The 17623-nt window shown below is 34.0% G+C and overlaps 1 protein-coding gene and 1 non-coding gene across 2 annotated transcripts in view; both read left to right on the top strand.

Annotated features, from left to right (window-relative positions):
* The window catches only part of LOC117235126 (putative uncharacterized protein DDB_G0271606), a 33921-nt gene that overhangs the window by 15126 nt on the left and 1172 nt on the right, over window positions 1-17623 (top strand). Inside the window, exons 3-8 of the mRNA XM_033496867.1 lie at window positions 13948-14181; window positions 14306-14481; window positions 14827-15124; window positions 15573-16073; window positions 16391-16621; window positions 17179-17422. Coding sequence (XP_033352758.1) covers window positions 13948-14181; window positions 14306-14481; window positions 14827-15124; window positions 15573-16073; window positions 16391-16621; window positions 17179-17422 — 1684 coding nt within the window. The remainder of the gene's footprint in view (window positions 1-13947; window positions 14182-14305; window positions 14482-14826; window positions 15125-15572; window positions 16074-16390; window positions 16622-17178; window positions 17423-17623) is intronic.
* Window positions 16982-17063, top strand: Trnal-aag. Its single transcript has one exon. It is a non-coding gene; the product is annotated as a tRNA-Leu (tRNA).

Below are 17623 nucleotides of genomic sequence, written 5' to 3'. Positions count from 1 at the left end.
GTAGAAGTGTGTTTAAAAATGAAAGTGAAAGTTAAATGAGAAAGTGGTATAGTTGTTGCTTTACAGCGAAGAAGTTTTTCGACGATAAAGCTATAAAAAGAAATCAGCCGAGGATAGATATCCGACTGAAAGTTAAAACTAAAATTATCTATATAAAATATAAGTTACATCGATTACAGTAAAAAGATTAATTATTGGTACGATATTTTATCCATTTATTCAGCATTTTATTTTATTTTCTTTAATATCCTTTCCTAATTGTTTTATTTTTCTTACAAACAAGCATCGTATTAATTTTTAACAAACGATACTAATATGTAATTCCAGTAGTTAATTTTAAAGAAAATAAAGGAAACGTGGCATGAATTGTCAATAATATTAGTTGAAATTATTTGTCACTCGTAAGCATTCGTATTAATATGATCGAGAAGTTCGTAGGTTGTTCGATATGAATTTTAATGCAACGATGAAAACACGCCTTTTATGATGAGACAGCAAAGAAGAATCGCTTCTCACGGCACTCGATAGAAAGAAAGGATCGTGCCTGATCTATGGTCACGCCCTTCTTTGTGGTATTCACTTCGATATTGCTGGCAATAACGAACTACCGTGATTTATCATGATTTATCGCTAACTTTTTCATCCGGAAAGCCACAAAACCTGATTTAAAGAACGACTCTTGTTACTCGATCGGCTATTCGATTTTACACGAATTGCTTACCATTTATATTGCTAAGAACTTTATACAAGTACATATTAGTTCCCGTATCTAAATACAGGAAATCTTATAAATTGACGTATCTTTCACTTCAATACGAAAAATGCTTCATTGTTAATTTCTTATTTTATAAATATTTTAATATTATAATAACGGGATTTTATAGAATGGCAAAGTGAAAGGAAGTTGTAGGAATAATAGAGAGGATGGAGGATTTTATTACGTTGAATGTTCAATTTTTCCTCATCTACGATTATTTGTTAGAAATACTCCAATAATTAGAGTTAACGATATCGAATACTCTCACTGAAAATTGGTCTAATATTATGTTATACTTTAAAAATCATTAAAGAATCGAACATTTAACGATTGTACTCAAGTTATTGCGTACGTAAAATTATATCGAAATTATCGTTATTCGTTCTTAATGGCAGAAGAAAGATAATTATAAGGTTCAGCGAAGAAAGCTTTTGCCAGACCGTATTTAATCTCCGTGCTCTTAATCCGTCCCATGCTCTTTTAATGTCCATGAAAATAATAGTTGAAGGAGTATGTTAATGAGTAAATTAGTCATAAAAAGTCAGGAACCTAGAAAGCGTGGAATTATTTACGATCGAGACAGGACGTACACTCTTGCGCACTTTTATTGGCAAAGAGGAAAAGGAGAAGCAGGCAGAGATCAGAAACAGCCATGCAAATTCCAGTCTCTTATCTCGTGTGCATTGTATATAACCTCAATGGATTTTAATTTTGCCATATCACGTCTATGACTGTTAATGAGTTATTGCAACAGGAGATACGAATCGCCATCAGGATTTTTTCATCGTCAGTGTCGAACGACACTCTTTGAATCTCGTTATTTCCTCTGGAGCATTACAGCTTTCTATAATCATCCTTAATCGACGCTTAATTGCTATTAAAATGGGGACAAGAACAGTGTTTGAGTCACCTCACACCTATTTAGAAGAATCTGTGCTAATGTGTTTCAAGAGGAAAATAAAAATAAACAATGACAAATAAAGTAAAGATTCAAAATGCCATCAACTTCGAGACTGTAATCTTCTGCAGAAAATTTCATATCGTATTGTATCATCGTATTATTACACTGCGGATAATTATGCATTTCTGGGAAATTATGGGAAATTTGTATATGTATATATTCGTAGTAGGCAAAAATGTACAAATATACAAAGTGAAATACTCGTTACGACACTTATGGTGCGAAACAAATCTGCATTAAGATGTGCCATTTTCCTTTACTTACCTAATTGCGATATAAATCTGCATACTCTATTTATAATTTATGATAAATTACTATTTAAAGGAACGCGAACGCGCTTCCCATATATATACAATCCTTTTAATAATCCTTGGAAGATTGAAAGATCCAATAATGGCGTACTTATAAACTCGTTAGATCTTCTATAGGTCGGAAATTCAAACGTCATAAGGAAATTAATTAATCCCAGCAACGTTTCTCGTACTTCAACGTGCAAACGATTTCCCACGCATTACGTTTCAATGGGCAGTAATTTAATGTACATTAGTTAAAAAAGTGCTCGATCTAATTTGTTTTTCATGCAATTAATCGGCAGACAAGTAGGAGCAACGCGAGAATCGATGGAGCGGGACGGGATTCGATTATTCAGCATCGCGCGTTTCGATTGTTCGTCGGAGATTTCAATGCCTGGTACCGATTAATCCTCAGGACGAGTCTGCCAGCTCACGTTCGAACTGCGCGTTTCTCCCGCTCGTAAATCGTCTTCTCTCGAGAAACCTTTTGTATGCAAAGGATAGACGACGCGGAGGATTCATCAGTAGGAAGAAAAGGACAATCAATTCTGGCATCGAGTGGTGTAGAGAAGCAAAGAAGAAAAGAGTTAGAACGCGGAGAACGAAACGCGCTGAAACGGTGTTGACCGGTGCTAGGAGCTGCGTTCAAGGAGAACCGCAACAGCGAATTACGTAATTCGGGTTACGTTCCTTGATGTACGAGTGATTTTAACGCGAAACAGGAAATCACCTTTTTGCTTCTTTCCACTCACAAATCTTGCCACTCTTCCGTTTCGATGGTTTATGACAGGCCATTCTATTCGTTTCGTTTAAATTCGTTTAATAAAAAGAGATTGAATTCCCTTCTGATTCTAAATTGCAATTTTTCTTTTGCACAGGACTTTGCTATTTTTGGTTTCGAGGTTTCTAGAAGATTATTTAACTTGTAATTAAAATGTTGATGTCTTCTTGCAATGTATTTAAATTGCTAATTTTTTGCCTACACGACTTTAGTATTTTTTTTTTACTCGTGAAAATTTGCGGCAGATTATTTATGTTGAGATTAAAATACGAATTAGTTGACGTTCATTTAATAAGAAGAATTTCAATCAGGTTTTAATCTTAATTCGTAAATTACTTTTTAGACAAAATCGTACGACTTTCAGCTTCGAAGGTGTACTCATTCATATCATTCAATTTGTAAATAATGTCGTTGTTATCGCACTTAATAGAAATATTCGTCAATTGTTATTTATCGTTATTCATTTAATACTACAGTCATACGTTTTGTATCTAATTCATTGGTGATATTTTCTATCATGAAAGCCTCCATAACGTTGTATAGTTAGTTACAGAAATCATTTTACTTTATCAATAAAATATTAGGTATTAAAATACTCTGATATTCCAAGGAGGACTGACGTACATAAAATCTCATTAGTACTTCGTTTTTAATTTCAATCTAATTAATAACTTGTAATTTGTCAAGGTTAAACAACGCGAAGGAGGTGATTGTTATTAACGTGTGATAAAAAGTACACGTGTTACGGTATTAAAACGAGGACGTTCTCGGACCAATCGGAGCGTGTAAAGATTCTTTGCGTTCTTGTGGGACAAGGACGACGATCGTCCACTTGAAATAAGGCTTTGCAGAAAATTTCCATCTAAGATTTGTAACGACTGGTCGAACGTGGCTTTTGTTTGCTCGTATACGTTCAGAAGAATTTACAAAAAAAAAAAAAAAAAGAAATACGTGTGACGGTGCTCTCAGTCACGGAAACCTAAAAGTAATCAAGGATGATGAATTGATTCTCAGTAAACAAGAATCTGTGGGAATAATAATTTCGACCTTTCAATGACATTGAAATATAAAAAGAAGATTTATTCGGCAAAAATTAAAGATACTAAAGATAATAAAGAAAGACAAAGATTGTTTGTGAAATAAAAGATTAACGAGCTTCGGTATCGTTTGATAAATTATTGGCCATTAAGTAACATATTTTGATGAATGGTAATCTTTTTGTTGAGAAATATGTTTTATATTTTGTTACACTGTTGAATAATATGCGCATTCAAAGCAACGCGCTATCGTTTCTGCAATATATTTATGCTTCGATGGTTATTCGAGAAATTTTAAATATAATCTTGGCATATTTCTTTTTAAAATATAATTAACATAACTTAAATCAATATAATCCCTCTATTTGACACGGAAATTAATATCTTCGAGTCTTCTTGTATCTTAGAAACTTTGAAATATTTCTAATATCGGTTTTTATATTTTGCAATATATGCATCAACGAATCTCTGACGAAAACTGGGTCAATTTTGTCTTACTTTAAATAAATTTATATTTCGAAACATTGCAGGCGACATAAAAACTCACATGTAACGAAGAAACCCCTTTTCAATTCAGTTACATTTCCTTTAATTTATCACACAGTGGCCGATTTTCACTTTACGATTAGTTGCATTAGAATCATACACAATAACAGAAATACGTTGTTAGATCGGCATTTCAGTCACGTAAACTGATCTTACTTTCTATCAACTGCCTTAAACGAACCGGAAACCACGCTATATCCACGTTATTTGAGTATCCAACAGTGCACAGAGACGTTTGTAAAATGTCGAGAAAATCATAAGAAAAGAAAAGAATTTCTTTTCTCTTCGCATCACATTGCCCGAGATGTAATTCGAGAGAGAGATAAAGAGAGAGAGAGAGAGAGAAAGGGTGAGAGACAATTCACATTTACTAATTAATCAATCACGCGTTGAAAGTTAAATACCTCAGGATGAGCATTAGCGCCTATTCTCTTTTCCTGCTAACAAGTGAAAGTTCGCGTTGGAGGAGGCCACGCACTCGACTCTCTGCTCAACAATCGATGTTAATTTTGGTATTATGGTTCCTTGGTAACCTAACTCATACATATACATACGTTCATATAAATAGAACCTGAGACGGTAATATTTTCGTGAAATTTGACATCGGCAATTTAATAATTAATTTTTATAATTTACGATATTCATCGATACAATATCACAAGTGGAAAATAGGTATCGTTAAAATAGTAATTTGAAGGATATCTGCTTAGAATCATTTGAAATTCCAAACTTCAAATCTTTTACCCTCTGTGTAAAAGAAACAAGCTTTTTCGCTTTAGAACTTTGAATTTAAGGCAAAAGTATGTAAGTATATGTTTATATGTATTAAAATGTTTAGAATAACAGAGAATGTCTATAGCATCATAGTTAGTATAGTAAAACAATTATTAAAGTACTTGGAATACTTAGAGTACAATATTATATTTAACACGGTACTTATAATAAAATACTTACAGTCTCTAATTGTAAAGAAATAACACCTTTTCATTTTGAATTTCTATTTTTACATTTTAATTCAATGATATATACATATTTCTCTTATATATCATATTTTATTACCAATCAGAATATAGTGTACTGTATGAGCCAATGCGGTATCTTGAAGAACTGCCACTCTTAAATCTCGTGATGATGATACCTCCTATGACGAGTCTTCTTCAGCCTTCCTTCGAGTCTGCTGGCCAATTAACTGAATAGCACAACAGAGAATATTTTCGCTTCCCTAATGAAAACCTCACGTCTATCAAGTATCATGAATCAGCAATAGCCTGCAGGGCATGGAACTATTAAAGCTGTTTTATAATATAATCCTTAATAATGTACAGTTATTATAGACTTGGAGATATAAATCCTTTAGAATCATTTATATTATTCGTATTCCTCTTGAAGGAATCTTCAAGGAAGTCATTTTGTAGTTTTAATCGCCTTGGCATTAGTCACCGTTTCGCGATTTACGACGAAGAATCGAAGTCTCCAGAACGAAGAAGTACTCGTACAGGTCATATTTGTTGCTGTGTTTTCTTAATTTCCAAAGTTTAATAACAAATGAAATTTATACGTCACCTTATTTACGAATATGTTTCATCGTTTCTTTTTCATTGGTTCGTGTTCGGGAATGTCGCTGGCAAGAGAGTTTTAAGTAATTCGAACGCAACATTGTGCTTTTTTTTCGCTGCGTTCGAGGGGAATGCATTACGAAACGTTCCGGTATATGCGAGTCGTTCGATTGGAACTAATTTTTGCGTAACGGAGGAAAGAAAATTATTCAGTGTTTACGTAGTCTTTTGCCGGAGAAAATCGCCGAAGAGATTCCACTACTTTCTACTATTTCCTTGACTTTATTCGTTTTCTTTCTTTTTTCACTTTTTGTTCCTGCGACCTGCTATCGCTCTGTTTTTCTTTTTTTATTCTCAGCAGTGCAGAAAATTCAATTCCAACGTAGTTTGATGCGCGCATGAAATTTCTTTTTTGTTAGTTCCAGCTTGATGCAAATATTTCGTCATTTTACATTTCCTTGTTTAGTCAAAACCAGTCGGACAAACAAGAAATTAATTAAAAATAGTTAATGTAAATTCAATGTTGAAGCACAACTATAAGCCTATCTTCTGGTCTGTAACAATGTAATTTTATAAAGTTACACATTTTTCTTGAATAAATTCTGTCTCCAGAAAATTGTATAATACTAACTATTAGACTGAGAATATTTATGCACGTTCGTATTTCTTTCGAGCATAATCAGAGAAATGGAATACAAATAAAGATTTGTATCGTCCTTTAGATACTACGACTATTTCATTCAAATACTATACAACAACAATCTCGTTTTAACCAACTCACGTAAATATCTCTGAAACTGTACGTTATTCGAAAGATCGTTTCAAATAAAACCTACTTTGTTTCGAGAGATACATCTTGTGATGTTCACAAATCTTATCGAGATTTCAAGTTGACTTTTGTCTTTTCTTAAATTGAAATCTATTTCTACGTATATTCTTTATACTCCGTTGGATGCGTTTTGTAATTCTCTACAAAAAGTATTAACGTATCTGGTTCGAAAAGTGATTAATTTAAAAGATATTTTAACTTTAATCTTGTGGAACCTATCGCATGAAAAACAAGGGAAGATAACGCAGTATTTTTATGTTTATGTATTCCTTGACTTTTATACGCTCAATTTGACGAAATTAGCATTATTATCTTAATACCCGCCTGTAGGGAATTAAAATCTGCATTGAACGGTATAAAAAAATGTACAGTTCTATTTAAAGAAACAGAGGTCACCTTGAGATCTCTAGAGCGCCTTCATCTAGATAAATGACCGACGGTCGTCGTAAGGCCACGTTGAAACGGAACAAGTTCTACTTGTATCGCGTTTTCGATACATGCATAGTTTACAGGATATTTGCGTGGATTAATTAAAATGAGACAGCCTATATATTTATCCTATGTTACGTTATGTATGCTTTGCACATATCAATTCTTTTTAAATGTATAGACATTCGTAATCGAAACATACTAATCACACATAAAAATAGTAATGTGTGTATTCTAAAACGATTAACAGCAGATGCATAGCATCGACACGCAATATTTTTCTTATAAGCTCCCCTAGTAGCTATCGTAATTGCTTGTTCACAATCATTTCATATAATTATCTTTCTATTATTTTCATAACTGTTTTCTTAATTAGTCTTCTTCCGAATTTCTTTTGTAAATATCAACCTGTCGTACGTTACTTATGCCTAGCAAGATAGATCGCCGAGTATTTCACAGAGAACAATTTGGTTTAAAGTACATCGATACGAAAGCATCCTGAGAGGATGCTGTGGCGTATTTTTGCGACTCTCGATGGAAAGGTACGTAGCACAACGGAAAGTGGGTTGCCCGTTGCACGCACCGGCAGCAAGGTGAACGTTCTCTAAAAAGATTTTCTCTCTGCAAACTAACTGTATTGTTACCTGTCCGTGTCTGAGGCGTTGTGTTCACACGCTGCATCACCTTGATGATAGAAACTGTTCCTTATCAATTATCAAGAATAATTTTCACTCGTCCAACATTATGCTCTATCTGTCTACGCATATACACACGTATGCTCGCGTTGCTGTGTGTTGTACAGCGACGATGATGTTAGCATAGATTAGAAAATTCCCTCGCTCTCACGGGAATCTTCTAAATTTCACTTTTCCTCGACGTAGCTAGATTTTAAATCACTCGGCTCGCCGTTTATTATAAGCAGAATGTAGGATAATATTTATAGCGTAAGATAAAGTATAATTCAGAAATATTTGCAAAGAACATTTTCGAATATTAATCAATATTTATTGATCGTTCATCTGCTAAATTTTTTGAAGAAGAAAGTATGAAAAGGAATGAAAAATATAAATATTCTTTCGATTTTAATGTTTCTTTACGATTATATATGTACATTAATTATTTGTTTTTTACGTAAGATACGAATATATTGTAGCACCTTTGCTACGAGAGAAACAGGATGATGTAAGGTTCTGTGAAAAAGTTTCTATATATCATTTGAGAAATTTGAATCAAACTCTCGTAACTGCTGCATTATTATTTTAAATCTTCCCCCCACTATTAGAACATATGATAATTTTAAACAACATTTAAAAATTATTAAGAAATACTACGTATTTAATCGTTCCACTTGTGCAATAAATTTAATTACAGTCGAATGAAACGATTCCTTCTTTTTAACACACCGATCATCTGAAGTTAATTACATACATGGAACAGGCAGATCAAAATACAATATATTTAATTCGTATTCAAAAGTTTAAACCTATATATATATATTTCGAAATAACTATTTGCCCATTTAAAAAATAAACATTTAAATTTCATTTAAAATATTTTAATTTATTCGATAAATCACTTATATCCACAGAAACTGCTACCTCAAATCAAAGAGTACATACATCCCTAACATAAGACCATCATTAGCTTCGCGTTCTCGATACCAAAGGTAATTATCAATCATTAAATTTCACTCTTCCAACTTAAAGTGCAACAAATCGTGATTCCGGGAAAAGTAATTTATCCTACCATATTTGGTAGTTAACAACAGTCAACATACTCCTGCGCTACACCGTATGGTTCTCTATACTCTATCGGGATAACTATTATTCATACTGGAAGAGTTCCGTGATTAAAAAGCCGTATTAGCATGAAAAATACCTTGTTTTGCACATGACCGCGCTAAAAGTGTTAAAATAAAAAAGCAGCTGATTCGACTTGTTAGCGATACTATGCGGTTGATGCAAAAGTGTGCCGTCGATTTCCATCTCCCAAGCGATGAAGGCACGCGAGTGCAAATCTACATCATTGAGAACGCGTAGTATCCTATAATGTAAGACTGACAGTGTGCAGGTCGCTTAACTACGATGATTACCCGCCATAATAGCTCGCTAATTGATAGGCAGCTCGCAAAAGGGGCTTGCAGGATTTCTAAAGAAAGCCTGTAGGATCGCGTGGTCGCGAGCTTCTCTCTCTTTCGCGCACTCTGTTAGTCGCGATACCGATTTCTTTGTCCTACTCCTTTCTACTCTTCTTCTTTTGTATATTGCATGCGACGCCAAGTCCATCGATTTCCTTTTCCTCGTGAAATCCTTCCAACAGTTCCAAGTCGGCCCACTTCTTCGACCGACTCGAAAGTAAAATTTAAATATGTTGCACGAAACGTGTTGACGAAGCGTTTGTGAAACAGCGTGCAATGCAAAGCGGTTAAGGAACTCGGATTTTCTTTTTTATTTCAGAGAATATTTAAGGTATTAAACATTTTTATTTTCTTCTCGGTGAATTCTTTCGGACTTTATGAAAAAGTCAAATAGAAAATATAATTTAGAACGAGTATCCGACTGGGTAGGTTAATTTAATTTAAACAGAAACCGGAGCATGCAGCGACTTCGAATAAAGTAAGATTATTTATTAACGGAACTATTATATCTGGGAAGAAAATATTTTAGACGAATTTGTATTTTATAGCTACGGAGAAACTAAAATTCATTAACTAAATTATGTCGAATCTAAGCGAAAGAACTGTGATTTTTGGATATTAATATACATGATATACAATAATAAAATTAAAATTCGACGATTGAATATCGTTTTACGTTCGTATACGCAAGAATCGTGTTGCGGAATTAGAAATCAGTGTCGTATTATTGATTGACGTTGCAAAACCGATGGTTATCGCATAACCATCACGTACAATATATTGTCCGTTCTTAGGCAGTGATTTTATACGAAACAGGAACTTCACGGTTGATTTCTATAAGTATTCTACTGTTGTTTTCTAACATGAGTCACGAATACCATTTGATAAAATAAGAAGAAAAATTTTATGAGCGAGTAAACGACGATGCTAAAACACTCCAACCACCTGTGTGCTCGAAGGGTTAAGAAATTTCACTTATTTCTTCTCGTTCTAGCTTGACGATTATACAGGTTGTCGCTCGTGCACCGCAAAATCGTTTCTACATCCTGAGCAATTTCCCAAGTGGAAAGTGGTCGGTCTGTTACGGTACCGTCTGCATCTACTCGCAATCGCAATCAATTTCATTCTTTCAATTTACAAAACGTAACAGTTTGTAAATTTCGGTTTCTACTGGAAATTCTAATTTTATTGAAATTGTTAATTAATTAGCAATTGAAACATCATGGAACAGTGTTCGCTTTAAGGTAAACATCGTGATACATAGTTTCATAGCGATGTTGGAATCAATGTTTTCTTTTTTATTATGATACAATCGAAATTACGGATCGCTCTTTCCTCTTTCTTGCATTTAATTCGAATTTTATTCTCTGCGAAGATAACGCTTTTAATAATTTTGTTCCTACTGTTGAAATTAATTATCAATTAAAAGCGTTGTGCTATGCATTTTAAAACAGACCTCGTTATTGTTTCATATCAATGTTGGAATCAGTGTTTCCTTTGTACGATGCAACGATGGTGTTTTAGTTTGGAATGAATGTAACGTTAATAATCCTTGAATAAATAGTGTTACGCGCTATATACATATTCTATGAATGTGCAATAAATAGAGCGTATATTGTTGCAGCTGCGTTCAGCTGTTTTAGGATTCCTTAGGCAAAAGATAAACGATATTTACATATTGTGTAATTATTATTTCTCACGTCCCTCTGAAATGATAACGTGTGAAAAATACAATATTTTCTACATAATTAAAATATTGTTCTTCGTTGCAAATAGGAGAATACTTTTCGCTTTACATTGAAACAAAATGAAAAGACAGGAAATAAAAAACGTATCAAATTTTTAATAAAATATATTGTTTTTATAATTGAAATATTACGCTAAGTTATTCATTTATTCGGAGAAACATATTAAACTTTAATCGAATGGTGGAAATTATCAGTAAAAAAAGGAAATATATTTTTTATCTATATGATATTTTATCCATATACATTACATAATTAACGCGGTCATTAAAAAATGAACAGATATAATATAATCGCGTTTTTATAAAATTCGAATTATTTTTGGCTCGACTATATCTATATATGCATGTACCTAATAAAAACCAGCTATCGCTTCTACATATAGCTCCAATACTAAACGAGTAATACTAAACGCGAGATATCGACCTGAATGCAACAAAGTATCAATTCAGTTTCTCATACTTGGTATTCGCAGGCAAAAACATCGTATTTCGTTTTGGAATGGTAGAACTTTCTCGTATACTTGAATGTATGATCAAACGTAGCGATACGTATAGCTGTGGACTGTGAATGGGTAGTGGGAAGATCGAAGTTTATTTCTGCGAGTCTAGAATTGCGAAAACCAGAAGCTGGTCGGTAGCTGAGCCATTCCGGCTACCTTTCATTACGTTCACCGATATTCTAGAAAGTTGTCACTTGGACGAGTAAAGCGAGAGGGCCCCGCTTTTGCCAACCAACAAACAGAAACTGTGGAACCGTCCAAGCTCGTCAGAACCTGATGCAACTTAACGTTTCTTGCACGATAATGGTTTCCTGCTGGCCGATCACAAATTAGGCTCTCGAAAGTACTCAGCAGCAACTTCCTTCCTATCACCGTTAACCAAATACGTATTTCACGTCGTTTCCTGGTCTATAACTCAACGATAATCTAATTTTCTAGCGGTCATCGCTTGAACACTGACTTGATTACAACTAACTTAACACGAAACGATTTTTGAGTATTTTAGGTTTGATTTCAGTAACTTAACCGTCTCTATTCTCTTCTTTTGCATCTTTTCATTCGGGAATTTGCCAGTCATTATGTTATAAAAAGTATGTGGAGGTAGTTTAACTATGTCACGTGTTTTGAACCATTTTCAATCCAATCGTGCTTTTCATCTTGTCAGAAAGTTTCTCGTACCATGGTTTCGAAGAAAGTACGAGAGAATCATTGTTCTTATATCGATGGTGATTGTTCGTTTCAATTTTATGTTTCTCGACTCTGCTACATAGTCCGAGATATCTTCAACTCAATCGGAATTTTCTTTCGTTGAAGAAGTTTCTTAACTTTAAAATAAACACGCAAGAATCGTCATTATATAATATAGGTGATTTCTTGTTGTTGTTGAAATAGGTGATTTTTATGCTAAAATTTTCCATAAGTCTGCTACATTCTATAAGATATATTCGATCGCATCACCGTTAAAAATCCTCGAAAGTTTCAAACATTTCCCCGAAACGTTCGAAACGTTGAAATGATTATATTGTATCTATATTTATATCGTATTATATTTATTGAAACGAAATCAGAACTGGATCGTAAAGATCCGAAGATCGTAACAGGACGAATCGTTGCTGCAATACGTCGCATTGTTAACGGGATACTTTATTAGAGTCCACGAAACCTCGGTCAGTTTCATTTGCAGCCAACGCTAATTAGAGCGTGTCGCGATAGTTTATTGCTTCTATACGACCATCGTTATTACTATCAGCGATTAAATATAATTAAAATCCGGACAATAATCACATAGACAGCAGGTGAAATAATTGGGTCGTGTCGTTTCGTGTAAGCTTCTCTTCCTGATAAGAGAAATTGAAAGAGTATCTGCGAGTTGGAGACCGCGAAACGAAGACAAATCGTTCCTGAAGGCTTCGAAAGTTGAATAAATATCGCCATAGTAATCATTCGTTGATGCAACACGTTTTCTTCCTGGTCGCGACATCGGGTCGCGAGTGAAAGTGAACTCTCTTCGTGTTATCGCGGTACAACCTCGATCAGAACGATGGAAATCAAACGAGGATGAGACGCTCGATTAGCTGGCACGATCCTTCAACGCAAACAATTTTTCTAAGCGGAAGAAACACTTTGCGCTCGACACGATGACCCTTACGGTTCTTTTTATCTTATCTAAGCTGACCAGACTGGTACTCGGTACGTCATTTGAAACGGGATTCTGATGTTTCGCGAAGAGCACGATATTCGTGACTCGATCGGGTTATTTTCATAGAGAACGTTAATACTCTGTGAACCAGATCTACGTTGTTCTCAGACTGGAAGACTTTAACGATGGTTTCAATTTTAGTACGCGATTTGTCACGAGGAGAAACGAGGAAGTGCACGCTATACGGCTCTCGAAAGTATTATTTGTACACTTATCAAAACATTTTTGTAAATTTTATTAATGAAGCAGTGAGATATTACTGTGACGATTATATTGGAAAACTTTGAAACCATTTTAAAGATATATATAGGTATAAAAGTCACAAGACGTTTGGTGTAAACATATACATAATACAAAATTACGATGTAACATGAATAATCTTTAAGATATAAAACATTACAGATGATTCCATTGAATATTAAGGTTCATTAACGGAATATTAAACTTTTTAAATACTTCTGTAATCTTTGCGAAATATGTATATACTTGCACTATTTTTATACTTTATCAGTATTGTTAATAAAATTTCAAATTGTTATATCTTTTATTTTTACATGGGATTAACCATCGGTTTTACGTTATGTCTTCGTATTAATATTTATTATTAACGATTTTATAGACTTTTGGAAAAATTATGGAACGAGAGATGTTAAGGAATATTTTCTCGTTGTGCAGGATACCAGTGACATGAAGGAGGTTCAGCAGTCTCTCGCTGAGCAAACACCATCGAAGAAGGAGGTAGAGCCAGACACCAAGGACGTCAAAGTCCACAAGGAGGATGAGAATAATTCAAAGTCAGACAACGAAAGCGGTGACCATGACGACGATGACGATGACTATGATGATGACGAGTTTCCTCCCGTGCACATCAAGCTGCCTCTTCAATTCGATTTTGACGAAATTGCGGGCGTAGGTTCACTAATTTTACTACAATGTCTAAAAATTGAAAAATTGAAAGATTATCGAAAGCATAAATGGATCGATGCACGAAATTAATAATTTTCTATATTTGTCTCTTTGTTTTGTTCTTTAGACTTTGATCCAGGAGGCACGCAGCAGAGTTTCTTGCGTGGTTGAGAGACGAAGAGCTGATCAAGTGATGGACGGTGCTAACAACAATAATGTCGATAACAGTACTGATTCTCGCTACCAAAGACTGAGTGGAGAACGTGTCGCCATTTTGTGCGAATCTGGCAATCCTCATCAAGAGTATGTATGATTTGAAGTGTTATGCCTCCTCCATGAAAGAAGTTTTAGTGTAATTTATTAGATTAAATTATAGATAGAACATTATCAAATTTATCAACTGTATGGAAATTAAATAGAAATACAAAGTAATTTCATTTTATTTGGTGACGCTACTGGTGAAGCTTCTTAGTTTACAGAAAAAACAAGGAAGATCAATTAAAATTAAAAATAAAAGACTTTTAATGCAGTCCTGATATAAAAATACTAACAATTTTTAAATATTTAAAATAATTGAAAATTTGAAATTTAATTGAATTTTTACACACGAATGTTATATTTAATTTTCAAAATGTGCTTAATTTTCAGGCAACAAGATCAAGAGATGCTTACGCCAATCATCATCCCATTGGGAACCGTCCAAGTACCACTTCAATCTCAGGAACCGAATCCAGGTTATCATCAGTATCAAGTACACACTCAATATCAAGTTCCTGACATGCAGCAGTTACCACTTAGCGATCCACGCGGACTTAATCACATCCCACCTGGTATTGTTCCCCCTGAATTGCGAAATATCCCTCAGGTAACCATGGAAATGAGGCCTCCACGTATGGGACCACAGACGCCCATGATGGGACCGCAAAATCCTGCAATGGGACCACAAGTTAGTATATCTTATATTAATATGCAATAACAGAAAAATTAATACTGCCCCCTTTTTATTAAAATAGTTTCCGTCTTAAAATTAAATAGAAATCGAGAATAGATCCATTTTACAAATTAAAGATTTTGTCATATTATTATTTAGAACTAAGTTTGCAATATTTACCTAAAATTCAACGTTTGTTAAACTAAATCAGATAATTGTTTTTATTCTAAATAATTACATACTATATCCTCTCATAATTAATCAAACGACGTATCTCTTACACTTTGTTTCATTTTCGCTATAGAAAGGTAAATAAGGCTTCTTTACCACCGTTAACGCATGTATCAATCTTTATTGGTGTAATGAATACTATTGAATACACCACTATTATACTCGTGCTATTCTGAATATATAAAAAAGTCATTTACCACTATAATAATTAAAATTTAATAACTTCATTCAGGTTGAAGTGCGCCGAATTCCCATCGAATTGCGTCATTTCTCGGCGAATCCTATGAGAGGTATGCGACCACCAATGCCCCAAGAACCGCAACAAGTACCCGTGATGTATCAACAAGTTGAGCAAACGGGAACGTATGGTCAAGAACAGGGACCAGCCATGATGCCTCCGCCAGCACCACAGCCAGAAGCTCAGGTTCACGAACAAAGGATTATTCCTCACGTATTGATCCCGCAGACCGAACAACATCCATCTCAGATGCCACCGCAAGTGCAACCTCAAGTACAACCCCAGATGCAACCTCAGCCTCAAGCTCAGCCTCAACCACAACCACAACCGCAGCCTCAGATTACTGAAAGACAACGTTCACCTTTTCAAGGAATTCCATTCGAAATTCGAAGGATCATTCAACAAGTACCTCTAGAGATTAAGAATATCATTCAACATATCACTGGTGAAGCAAGACCTATACCCGTACAAATACCTGAAGGTGCTCGCCGCGAGGTAATTCATTTATTTGAGATATTTATATTACATTAACTGAAAATATAATTGGCATTAAAAATTAATTGATCTTGGAAATGAAAATTAATAGAAAAATATGATTTTTTAACGATCAATCTTGATTCATTTTAATTTCAATAAATAATTTTAATGTTCATAATTTTAATTAAACATACACATATTACATATGTAATAATAATAATTTAACATCTGTATAATTGTACATGCGAGATTGTCCTATTATTTCTACTATTATTAGATGATAATATCGAATGTAATTTTTTATTTATTGAAATAATTTTATTTACATTTTTCAGAACGTTCAAGAATTCAAACCGTTCCCTGAAGGAGCTCAACCCATTCCTCTGGGACTTCCACTTCCGTTAGAGGTTCGAAATCTATTGGAGCATGGAAATATCGAGGGTCGCCAGCGACCGGATGGTTCCAACGAGCAACAGGAAGCTAAACCTTTCCCTGGACCGGAAGATGATAGCGAGGAAGAAAGGAACTTCCCTGTACCAGCGGAAATTCGTAACATAATTCATCAGGTAAAAAACAAACTAATCAATTCCAGACATAATTTCAAATTTTAATTTTATTTTAATTTTAAATATCAATTTTAACGTTTCAAAGAAAAATTTTATTTGAAATTATATTAAAACTTATCATGTGAAGACAATTATTCTGTATAAATATTCTTTTACATATAATCATTTGATTAATCTTACAGTAATTTTATTAATGTTACACGAATATCCTACATTTTTGTAGAGTGTCATATTTCGGATTTCAACCAACTCGTACATTATAAAAAATCATCGTCTTTGTTTACTTGTTTATAATAACAAATGTTATGTAAGAATAAATGAGAACCGCTGGATCAGCAATTTGCCACTAATTTCATATCTGGTAGCGTGGCCGAGCGGTCTAAGGCGCTGGTTTAAGGCACCAGTCTCTTCGGAGGCGTGGGTTCGAATCCCACCGCTGCCATATTTTTGCTACCATAGTTATTTTTACTTCATCTCTTTTTTCCAAGTATTACGATTATTTAAATTTTCCATTTTATCGTATGCAATTAGTACATCAATAATATGTTAATTTTTAGGTTGTAGAAGGTAATGCATTCCCAGTTTCAAGATTTACTCTGCCATTGAGACCTGTAGAATCCTTGGAAATACCTGTTGAGGCTCGTGCTGAAGTTTCTGATAATCAAAGCTCCGAACAAGAATCAGAGCAAAGACAGCAGGAACAACAACAAACGACTCACATGATGATGCAACAACAACAGCAACAGCAACAGCAAGTGCAACAGCAACAACAAGAACAAGAAGAGGAAAGCCGCCCACACTGTGAGTAGATAACTTAATTTTTACAGATTTTTTATTCTTAACTTCTGCTACATTTGAGAGTATTCGTAATTCATGGACTTTTATTTAATCTCCATTAGTATTTATCAAAAAACTTAATCCCGTTTTTATATTATATGTAGATGCCATAAAATTTTAAATATAGAAACTATAAAATTTTCTAATATTTTCACTATTCTAATT

This window comes from Bombus vosnesenskii, unplaced genomic scaffold (genome assembly GCF_011952255.1).
Source record: "Bombus vosnesenskii isolate JDL3184/JDL3185 unplaced genomic scaffold, Bvos_JDL3184-5_v1.1 scf7180000013314, whole genome shotgun sequence".
NCBI lineage: Eukaryota > Metazoa > Arthropoda > Insecta > Hymenoptera > Apidae > Bombus > Bombus vosnesenskii.
The sequence above is the reverse complement of the archived record's forward strand: the minus strand, read 5'-3'. Positions and strand labels throughout refer to the sequence as shown.